Source organism: Bison bison, unplaced genomic scaffold (genome assembly GCF_000754665.1).
Source record: "Bison bison bison isolate TAMUID 2011002044 unplaced genomic scaffold, Bison_UMD1.0 scf7180017864525, whole genome shotgun sequence".
NCBI classification, from domain to species: domain Eukaryota; kingdom Metazoa; phylum Chordata; class Mammalia; order Artiodactyla; family Bovidae; genus Bison; species Bison bison.
Window position 1 is genome coordinate 12,841,619 of NW_011495076.1, and position 12,239 is coordinate 12,853,857.

The 12,239-nt window shown below is 35.6% G+C and overlaps 1 protein-coding gene across 1 annotated transcript in view; it reads left to right on the forward strand.

The window, feature by feature from the left end:
* The window catches only part of CFTR (cystic fibrosis transmembrane conductance regulator (ATP-binding cassette sub-family C, member 7)), a 216,327-nt gene that overhangs the window by 111,141 nt on the left and 92,947 nt on the right, over positions 1-12,239 (forward strand). Inside the window, exons 12-14 of the mRNA XM_010831223.1 lie at positions 6,461-6,555; positions 10,143-10,229; positions 11,738-12,227. Coding sequence (XP_010829525.1) covers positions 6,461-6,555; positions 10,143-10,229; positions 11,738-12,227 — 672 coding nt within the window. The remainder of the gene's footprint in view (positions 1-6,460; positions 6,556-10,142; positions 10,230-11,737; positions 12,228-12,239) is intronic.

The following is a 12,239-nucleotide window of genomic DNA, read 5'->3' on the forward strand; positions in this document are numbered from 1 at the left end:
GCCAGATTGATAAAGGAATATGATAAGATGGCTGAATAGTAGATAAACATATAAAAATAATTAGCTCTTCTCTATGTTAGCAATAACAATCTAGAAATGGAAATAAAAAGCTCTTCAGTTCACACTAGTAGAAAATGATAAAATACTTAAGGATAAATCTGATAGGAAATTTACAGAACATGTATATAGAAGATCAGAAAATCTTATTGAAAGATCCAAAACAAGAACTGAATTAATGGAAAGATCATGATTTTTAATAAGAGTTAGCATCCTAAGAGGGTCTTCTCAGGTGGTGCTAGTGGTGAGAAACCCCCCCAACCCCCTGCCCGGCCCCGAGAGTACAGGAGACAGAAGAGCTGTGAGTTCGAGCCCTGGGTTGGGAAGATCCCCTGAGGAGTGAGTGCATGGCAACCCACTCCACTGTTCTTGCCTGGAGACTCCCACGGACAGATGAGCCTGGTGGGCTCCGGTCTGTAGGTCACACAGAGTCAGACATGACTGAAGCAACTGAGTAGCACCAGCAGCATTCTAAGATGCAAATTGCACTCAAACTTATGTTTATATTTAATGAAACTGCAAATACATCTGAATAAGATTGTTTTCAGAATTTTACTAAAGTGTATTTCATGTGGGAGGAAATACCAAAAGGAGTTTAGAGTCCACGCTTTGTAGACAAATTGCCTTAGTTTGAATCCTGCCTCTATTGTTTTTTGGCTGTGTTATCTTTGGAATGACATTTACCTTTTCTAACTTTGAATTTTCTCATGTTTATAAGAGGGATAGAATTGTGATGAGCATTAAAAAAGTTAACACTCATAAAGGACTTAAAATACTACCTGTTACCTAGTAAACACTCAATATATATTAGCTCTTATTAGCATTCTTACTTACATTGTTTTTATTGTTAATATTGTTATATAGGAGACTGAGCAAAAAGAGACCACAATTTATGAAGAAGGATTGTGCTTTGTCAGGTATTAAATCTTACTTAAAGCCATTAAAACACCTAAACACCAAAAACTCAGCAGAATATTATTGTAGAAATAGAAGGAACCAAATAGTCCTGAAGCAGATCTTTGGAAATGTGAGATGATGATAGATGATATGTAAATTAATTGAAAACATCATTTATTTAATAAATCATGTTTACTATAATAGTAAAAGAAAATAAGACTAGATGCTTATCTCATACCTTGTATAAATATAATAGCTATTGTAGGTGATGATTTGAGGAAAAGGGAACTCTCAGATCTTGCTGGGAAAACTGCAACTTTGGAAGTCTAACTTTTAAATGTGGTTTGGTAAGGATTCTGGCAACAGCCTCTCTTAAAAAGAAAGAAGACATACCAATGGCCAAGCTATCCTACTAATAAGAATATATCTTATAGAAATAAAAATCACAAAATCTCAATGATTTATGTACAACAGTTTTATTAGAGTGTGTGTGTGTGTGTTTTCTTTTTTGGTATTAAATGCCAGGGAAGGTCATAGAACATTTGATAGAACTATATAATTTGAAATACAAAATCTTATATTTCCAGTCCAGTCTAGTCCAGACTGGAAAAAAATTTGGAGAAGTGAATTTGAGCACAGAGCTTCCTTGAAAGCAGCTTGTGTCCATCTATTTTCTTATAGAATTCTTATGTTGACTCATGAAGAAGGTTACTGTAGTGTTGATTACTAAAGTATTTATTTGTCTAACTAGGTGTTCATTCAGTAGTATCTTAGTTAGCAGAAAAATGTAGGGATTTAAAAATAGTCTTCTTGTTTATTTGTACTGCTAAAAACATATGATAGTGGAAATTTCAAATCAAATACTACAGAATCATCCTAAAAGTGTGAAAACATTTCTTGGAAAATAGAAGGTAAAGAATTGGCCTTCCCTAAGCCCCCCTTGATTATTTTATATTGAGGAGATAATACAATGAATAAAACTATCATAGCACAATATAGCATGGATAGATCCCCTGGAGAAGGAAATGGCAAGCTGCTCCAGTATTCTTGCCTGAGAAATCCCATGGACAGAAGAGCCTGGCAGACTATATAGTCCATATGGTCGTGAGGGAATTGGATATAACTTAGCGACTGAACAACAACAACAAAATGTTAAATAAAATTAAACAGCCATCTTCAAAGTGGTAGCATTTGGAAAGTATCTAGATCTAATCTGGTGTCACTCTTAAGAATATGGTGTCACTCTTAAGAACCTTGAACTGTAAGTTTCAAAATATGTGTACATAGCAACCTCAACCAAAGTACACTTGGTGAAGACATACAAAGTTAGGACTTGAGCATAGGACTTCCAATTCTCAGTCCAATTCTTTCCCCCTGCATTATCCCTTGTACCTTTTTTATGATAATATGAATAAAGGCTATATTTTCAGACTAATTAGAATTTGCTTTTCCTTTAGTAGGAGAGTGGGGCATAGTATTACATCAGGTGAACATTTTATTCAAGGCCAAATGGAAATGAATGATGTATACAAATCATTGGTAAACATCTCATTCTAAAACTGTACATCACCAATGTTTGAGTGTGATTTATGGACCAAGCTCTTTATATTAAATTACATCAAATTTTTGAACCTGTTAAGGGAAGGTACTATTATCCCCTTTTATAGATGGAGAACTGAAGCCCAGAAGAGACTTGCCCAAAGCTACTTATCTAGTTATTAACGGAAACAGCTGGAAAATAGGTCTCTGTGTTCTGTGGTCAATGTTGCCATTCATATTTTCTATTTTGTTTTAAGCTTTATTTTAGAATTAAAAATATTCCATTTAGATCGGCACATTTCATCTCTTTTATTTATATTTATTGAATTTCTTTGTATATACCATATTTCTAATTCTCATACTGGGCACCTTTATAAAAGATGGGCTATAATTGCACCCAGGTTATGCTTAAGAGAATTAAATTACAAAGCTTTTAAGTAACTGAGATTTCATAATAGCTTATAGACCAGGGTTCAAATCCTGGGTCCCATGCTATCCAGTTGAGTATTCCAGCTTTGTTCTTTATTGAACAGTCACCTCTAGCATGGTTTACATGACATCCCAACTGCTTTCTAAATGGGTACCACAAATCATTCAGATTTCAGCTCACTAGTGACCTGGGGGGCAAGGATGCTTAGATTCAATTCTTCATGGCATTTTCCAAGAATGCACCCAACCTGGAAATTCTCCCAAGTATGAGTGGAAGTTTCACACTGAGAAATCCCATTCTGTCTAAGCCAGGCCAAAGAAGGTGACTGACTCACCAGGCATCATTCCAGGCAGGCCTGGGCATCCCAGGGATGCTGGCATAGCTTACTGACTGAGAGAGCTGAGCATCCCAGGCACAGGGCAGAGTTCATTGTCATAGGAGCTTAAAATTTGATACTGTTCTGAAAATAAAAAGGAAACAGTAGCTTGTATTATAGTTGAAATAGATTAACTTGGTACTGAGAAACCATTCAAGCAGTTCCTTCCTTGAATCTTCATTTTCTTAATGCATTTTCTCCTTTCCCTGGACCAGCTCCAAGTCAGGATTTGAGGAGTGATACTCAAAGGAAATGCTATTTCTGGTCTTTTTTGGAGGAATTTGATGATATTCCATTCAGTCTGAGTGTAAAAAGCATGAGCTCACTTGAGGATCTTCTGATTTCTTTCTCTAGTGTTATATTTCAGCCTGTTCATGTAGGAAAGAAGGAAGAGATTTTTTAGTTTCCTTCTCCCTCCTATTTCCTTAGCTTGTTGAAAGGATGAGTATTACCGGCTCCTGTGAGAGATATTTGGCTGAAACAATCTCTTATATATTGTCTTAAGAAAATTATTGTAATAAATTGCATTTGTATTCTTTGCACATTCGAATTCACCAGGGATATTTGCTGAAGTGTCAACTCTGGTTCCTTGTCTTCTGTCATTTCCTATCTTCCCCTTCATTTTTCTTGTCTCTATACTGCCACTATCTTCCTGCTTTTTCCTACTGATATATGCTGCTTCTGACAATTATTCTTATCCCCATTTTCTTTCTTTCTCTAGGCTGTACACCTTTCTTCATTTTCTTTTTCTTATATATACCTCTTTCTTTGTAGCTTAATATTTGTTTACCTTCCCTTCCTCCATTCTCTCCTCTTTTCTTCCTTCATTCCACAAATCTTTGTTAAATTGTTGCACTGGGCTAGGATTCTGCACCCTCCAAATCTATAACTGTGTTATAATCATACCATCAAGATAACTACTGATATTTCTAAATTTTAAAAATTAGAAAATTTATCTGATTTAACTAAAACTGTATTGAATTCAAATTTGGAGAAAAAAAATAAGCTCCAATAATTTTGGCAACCTCTGGTTTTTTCATATTGTGTTAGAAAATGTGTCTCCTTTACAAAAGCCTACACTCAATTTATTCATATACAAAAAAGTATCCATTTTTTTCCTCTAAAATATTTAATTTTCTAAAAGGGAATGGAATATGGGTAAGGGAAAGACGGTACAGTAGAGAAGAAATACACCTGTGAGTTGATTTACCAGTTGCTCTAGATCGAGGGCAGAGGATGTGCTGCGTAGAACAGCTCAGGTAAGGCTTCAAGATAGAGGTGCTCCTGGGTGTGCTCCTTCAGCAAGACTGAGATTTAAAACAGGGGTGTGGAATTTAGCTGCAATCCTTGTTATTTGGATGGAATCATAGGTATGTGGTCTGGTTCATAAGTTGAACCAAAACAGTTTGGTCCAGTAGAAAGAAATCAAGCACTTGTTTTCCTGGGTCTTTAACTATGGAAGGTCCTCTTCTCTGCAGTGCTATATGGGTCTCACTGGTCTCCTCCAGTGCCTGAGTAGCCAGCTCCCCTGGCTCCTGCTGTATCTTCTCTTACATGTCAGTGTTTGTTTTTTTTTTTTTTTTACCACATTAAAAAAAAAATCATGTTTGGTCCTCTTAGGTCAAGAGTATTGACAACAGCAGTTCCTTGGAGGCAGTGGCTGGCATGGTTTCAGCCTATAGGAGCTGCAAGCTAGTTCATAATATAAATGATTACTAATTTACCAGCTATAAATTTATAGCTGTATATGAAGTTCTATTTAACTTTCATGTGGTATATAACAGAAACAATAAAAGCAACCATTTTGGCAGTTTAAATATAGATAATGCTAGTGTCAGATCAAGGAGAACAGATGAACTACTTCTGGGTTGTGAAAGAAAAAAGAAAACTTAAATGGAAGAGTATTTTTAAGAGAGAGGAAGGTAGTAACAAAAGAAAAGAGATTTTATATGGGGATGAGAAAATAAAAGGCAAAGACCTTGTTTTAAACTAAAGAATTGTTGTTGTTGGTTAGTTGCTAAGTCGTATTCAACTCTTTTGCAGCCCTGGACTGTAGCCTGCCAGGCTCCTCTGTCCATGGGATTTCCCAGGCAAGAATACTGAAGTGGATTACCATTTTCTTCTTTAGGGGATCTTCCCAATCTGGGATCGAACTTGTGTCTCTTGTATTGGCAAGCAGATTCTTTACCACTGAGCACCTGAATACTATTCACCTGACTCTTCTCATTCTCAAGTCTCAGGGCAAACCTCATCTATTCCAGAAAGCCTTCTAGCATTTTCTACCTACTTTATAATACTTCTATATTCAGAAGAATTAATTTGCCAATTAATTATGTATTGTTTTGTCTTAAAATGGTTAATTGATTCTTTGGGATGTTTCCTAGCTTTCTCCAGAATTATGGCTTATCTTCTGAGTTAGGCTTACAATGATAGCAATTTGAACACAATTTCTTATAAATTCTAATCTTTTAGAATGTCTAGCATGGTTGTTGCCACAGAAAATCTCATGAACTGAAGAAAGGACACATGTGGCAGGAAGGTGACAGGAGGGGCAGAGTAGATGGGGAGAGGACAGAAGGATGAGATGGGAGGATGGATGAGAAAGAAAGCTGTGTTGTTTCAGGGGGGAGTAGGTGAGAGAGGTGTGGAAAGGAGGTGCCTTGTACTTATGGTCACCCACTGAGTATGCTTAGATACTGCAGGGAGATGTAAATGATATTCTTTTTGTTTCCTTATTAGGAGGTTTATTCATCTTTGGAGATTTCCTTTTAAAAGAGTGGGTTTAGATTGGAAGGAAGTGCATATTAGCATGTTAATAGCACTGGGTTTTTGTAATGGTCAGTGGATGGCACATCTTTACATATCATAGATTTACATATGCTTTACTTTTTATATTTTCCAGTTCTTATTTAATGATCATAAATAGCAATTGGAATATTAAAGAAAAACTTTATGAAATTTCAGCAATGTTTTGACCAACTGAAATGCATTTGAAATAGCTGAGATGCGGTGTTCACAGTTTCTGCTGTGGTTAAAGTGGAAGTCTGATACATGATTATATTTGAAGGAAAATGTACCTTTTAAATTCAGATCTGACATTCTGACAATTCCTAACTTTCTGTGTTTTTCTTTTTTTCCTAACTTTCTATTTTTGATAATAGGACATCTCCAAGTTTGCAGAGAAAGACAACGTAGTTCTCGGAGAAGGTGGAATCACACTGAGTGGAGGTCAGCGAGCGAGAATTTCTTTAGCAAGGTGAATATCTGCCTATGGGTCCAGCAAGCATTTGTTGTATAAATGAGTGTAAAACATTATAGATAGTTCTCTGTTTCTTTATATCCTCTTTCTGTAATTGAAAAAATGCCCAGGATCTTATAGATAGCAGGTTAAGACTAACCTTTCGGAACTATAGATAATGATATTTATATCTGATAAAGCTCATGGCTTTTTTAAAATGCATGCCCTTTTGTTAGTGTGTATATGTTTGTTTGCTTTATGATTCCCTACAAATGGAAAACCCTAATATTCTGCCTAGCACAGGGAAGAGAATATGTATACTTTTATTTAGTCTTTCAGACAGTTGCCTGCTCACCCTATCCCAAAATGTACACATCTGCTTTAGGCTTCTGGTTTTGTTTCTTGGTTTCAGTTCAGTTCAGTTCAGTCGCTCAGTCGTGTCTGACTCTTTGTGACCCCATGAACCGCAGCACGCCAGGCCTCCGTGTCCATCACCAACTCCCAGAGTCCACCCAAACCCATGTCCATTGAGTCCGTGATGTCATCCAACCATCTCATCCTCTGTCGTCACCTTCCCCTCCTGCCTTCAGTCTTTCCCAGCATCAGGGTCTTATCAAATGAGTCAGCTCTTCGCATCAGGTGGCCAAAGTACTGGAGTTTCAGCTTTAGCATCAGTCCTTCCAATGAACACCCAGGACTGATCTCCTTTAGAATGGACTGGTTGCATCTCCTTGCAGTCCAAGGGACTCTCAAAGAGTCTTCTCCAACGCCACAGTTCATAAGCATCAATTCTTCGGCGCTCGGCTTTCTTCACAGTCCAACTCTCACATCCATACATGACCACTGGAAAAACCATAGCCTTGACTAGACGGACCTTTGTTGACAAAGTAATATCTCTGCTTTTTAATATGCTGTCTAGGTTGGTCATAACTTTCCTTCCAAGGAATAAGCGTCTTTTAATTTCATGGCTGAAGTCACCATCTGCGGTGATTTTGGGGCCCAGAAAAATAAAGTCAGCCACTGTTTCCACTGTTTCCCCATCTTAGATAAACATAAATTTTCAAAATTTTCAACATAACTAATTAATCTCACAACAGAAATAGCAAGGCAGATGATGTACTTAAGCTTAAGGTCTGTAATCTTCAAAGAAAAACAAATGGGACAAGCATATCTAATATTGTGCGGGGTATGGTGGTCTCTTAGTAGAGACATTCTTGGTCTAAGCATTTTGAGCTGTCAAAGAGAAGTGTGTGTGTGTGTGTGTGTGTGTGTATGTATAAGTTAATTTGTGGTTAAAATGTAACATTCAGTTTAAAAAAATATTGATGATGTGGGATATTAAATGTTCCTCCAGGTTTATTTGAATAAAATTCTTCTTACTGTGTTGCTGAAGTTATTAACAAGAAATCACAATGACTTACTGATATTTTGGCCTTTATCCCCCTTATTTTCTCATGTTTCCAAAAGCTGGGACAGGAAACTCACTCACTGAGCACCTATAATTGCCTAGTACTATTCTGGGCGGGGTGTGCGTGAGTACATGTGTAATTTTACTTAATCCACATATCAGTCTGCCAAAAAAGAATTGTTCTCCCCACTTTTTATGGAAGAGATCATGAGGTAATTGAGGTGGTTAGATCTTAACTTGCCAAAAGCCACACTGGGAAATGGTAGAGTTACAGTTTGAATCAGGTCATCTTGACTTAACACTAAACCGTGAATCAACTTTGGGATTACAATGTCAAGTAATAAATCAATGATGTTGTGTAGTTGCTAAGTCATGTCCAACTCTTTTGCAACCCGTGGACTGTAGCCCACCAGACTCTTCTGTCCATGGGATTCTCCGTGCAAGAATGCTGGAGTGAGTTGCCATTTACTCCTCCAGGGGATCGTTCCCATCCAGGGGTTGAACCAGTGTCTCCTACATTGGCAGGTAGATTCTTTACCGACTGAGCCACCAGGGAAGCCCAATATATCTATATAGCCCATATATAGATATGAGTAATTCACAAACAAAATAATGGCTTCTAAGTAAAGGAAAGTTGATTAATCTGTGAGCCAAAGTAAGACTGTCTTAAATATTTCATTTCAAATTTAGGATAACATGCTATACGGCTTCAAACCTTAGCATAAAATTAAGTCTGTATTTACCAGTTGAAGATTCAGGTTTATTATATTATATATATTTATATATATATATTTTATATATATATATTTATATATTATAAAATATGGTTTGCTGTATTAAAGAAAATCGTTGTTTATTGCTCTTCTGATCTGAATGTGTCATGTGTTGACCAGTTTTGGATGATGCGTATATTATTTCTAATCTTTTGAGAAACTGTGGTCATAAATGGGGCTTCCCTGGTGGCTCAGCAGATAAAGAATCTGCTTGCAATGCAGGAGACTCAGGAGACCTGGGTTTGATCCCTGGGTCGGGAATATTCCCTGGAGAAGGAAATGGCAACCCACTCCAGTATTCTTGCCTGGAGAATCCCATGGACAGAGAAGCCTGGCAGGCTAAGGTCCGCGGGGAGTTGGACACGATTGAAGTGATTGAGCACCTGGTCATAAATGTGAAGGAGAGAGAGAGAAGAATTGAGTATGGGAAGAAAGCTCTTGAGGGTACATTTTGTTGGGGGTCTTTTATCTAATTCCTGAATGTTGTTTTCAAAGATAATTTACATTGCAAATGTCCTTCTAGATTTTGCTTTGACTTTTTGCTATTTCTGTTTTTAATTATTTTATTTCTCTTAGTTACCTGCTGACTAAGCATAGTTTCTTTTTTTCAGAATTACATGTAAACATTGAGTTGTATGTGGTTGGTATAGGTATAGGGTTACTCACAACCGCAGCTGAGAAATTTAGATGTTCTGAAGAAATTACCGCATTTACATTCGTATGGGACCATATCTTCATTTTATTACTGCCCTAAGATGAACTTAATGAAGATTTTACTTGCTCATAAAATTTTATTTTTTAACTTAGAATATAAAATAATATGGGTATACATTGTTATCACAAATTTTGCATCCTGCACTTTTGTGGAACTTTTATGAGTATGGTCCTTAAATTAGGACTATAATGAGCAAAGAGCAATATCAATCATACAGTTGTAACAGTACTGCTATCGGTTTATTGGTAACAGTCAACAGTGAAAAAAATAAAAAAATAATTTCACTTAAGTGCTGAGATTTAGTTGCTGTCTCTGACACTTTACAGGATGGAAACATTCTCTTTTCCTTGTTTCCCCACCAAAATGCAAAATTGCTGAGAACAGGGCTTGTGTAATTTTTACCATTATATTCCCAGCATGTAGCATAGTGCTTGCTGAAAATAGGTACTATTGTTGAAAGGTTTTCTTTCTTCCTTTTTCTTTTTTAAGGCAATATTTAAAATTGTATGTATGGTGTGATTTAGTTTGTAACTTTTGCAAGTGTATGTCACTTACACTTAGCAAAATGACCTCAGAAGTTTTTGGAGTATTGTGCAAAATTGTAAAAATCCTATGTGACTTATCTTTTTAAATTTATTTAGAATCATCTACACCAAATGAAATGGTAAATATTGAAGGAATCTAATTTGATTTTCTTTTTCTTTTTTAGAGCAGTATACAAAGATGCTGATTTGTACCTATTAGACTCTCCTTTTGGATATCTAGATGTTTTAACAGAGAAAGAAATATTTGAAAGGTATGTTCTTGAATAATTTATAATACTCATTCTAAGAGACAAGAAAGAATGACTATACCACCATAGGCTACATATTATTCTTTGAGAAATAGGTCCACCACTGTGACTCAGTGTGGCATTATGTAATTTAGCTGCTTAAATCTGATCTTCCCTCCATGGTCAAGATCACTTCACTTTTCTGTCCACCTTATGCTGAACCAATGTCTCCCATCGCTGGTACTTTAACTGTCACTGTCTATGGAGTTTTGATAGTATTACTGTCTTGTGACACAGCTTATATTATTTTAATTGATTATTTTACTCAATTTTTTAAATTTACTTTTTAGTGTATTTTACTCCTTAGATAGTAAACGTCTTAAGGAACCAAAGAAGTTGAATGTTTTGATGTTTTAATATAGGTGAATGCTCTAAGTATTCGTCTACCTCAATACCTCCTTCAGAACCTCTTTCTCAGTCATACAGAGCTTGGGTGTACGTTTTCTTGGAGCTCCCATTAGGGCTCAATGTATGTGAAGTTTCTAAGAGGAACAGTTGGCTATATGACTTGATTTTAAGGTATCAAAATGATTTTGTAGACTATGAAGTAGTTTAATCAGTAAGGATGTAGATGTATGTGTGTATTAAATTACCACATTATTCCTAGAAGCACCTTTCCTAGAATTTGGTTAAATTTAATATCTGTGATACTATTTTTACAATTCTGTAATTATAAATACCTTCTTACCTATATAAACTTTGCTAGTTGTATTAGTATGTTAAAGTGTAGTCTAGAATTATGGCTCTTTCTATAAAATATATAATGTTTTAATGCCTAAAAGAAATTGGTCTTCCTTAGATGGTTCTAGTCAGGATTTAATTCTACACTAGAGGGAAATTTTGTTGGAGGAAGTTCAGATTTCTTATACAATTCTCAGGTTATTGTTGTGTTTTTAACAAGTAAATTAGTCTTAAGGTTTTTAAAATTAACTTTTTACTGGCATATAGTTACTTTATGATGTGTTAGGTCCTGCTTACAGTATAAACTTTGAGGTCTAAATTAGTGATCAACTTAAAATATAAAAGAAAAGGAGCAGAAAACTTAAAGAACAAGAAAGTTCTGACATTTTAGAAGGCATGTAGAAATATAGCCGCTAAGGAATCTTAAAGGTCATCCGATTCTCTCATTTTCTAGATGAATCAACCACAGCCCAAAGGGTAACTAGTTTGTTCAAAGTCAAATGTTTATTTAATGTCTGGTATTTAATTTCATTTTAGGTCTATTAACACTTAACTTTATGGTGTAGCATACTATAATAATTAAATAACACAATATTTCATTACATAATCAAGAAGTACCAACTTAATTACTATTGAATATTTACTTTTAGAATTATTTAAGTGTAATAATAACATTTTATAATAGAAGTAATATACAGGAGTACATTAATAAAGTGTTAAAATATAATACATATACTATTATAATAAAATGTTTATAAAATTAATATTTATATATTTTTATATTCTTAAAGCTGTATCTGTAAATTGATGGCTAACAAAACTAGGATTTTGGTCACTTCTAAAATGGAGCACTTAAAGAAAGCTGACAAAATATTAATTTTACATGAAGGTAGCATCTATTTTTATGGGACATTTTCTGAATTACAAAATCAGCGGCCCGACTTCAGCTCGAAGCTCATGGGATGTGACACTTTCGACCAGTTTACTGCAGAACGAAGAAATTCAATCATAACTGAGACTTTACGGCGTTTCTCATTAGAAGGAGATACTTCTGTGTCCTGGAATGAAACGAAAAAGCCTTCTTTTAAACAGACTGGAGAGTTTGGTGAAAAAAGGAAGAACTCCATTCTCAGTTCAATCAACTCTATAAGGAAATTTTCAGTTGTACAAAAGACTTCATTACAAATGAATGGTATCGAAGGAGCTGCTGATGCGCCTTTAGAGAGAAGACTATCCTTAGTTCCCCATTCTGAACCTGGAGAGGGGATCCTGCCTCGGAGCAATGCAGTCAAC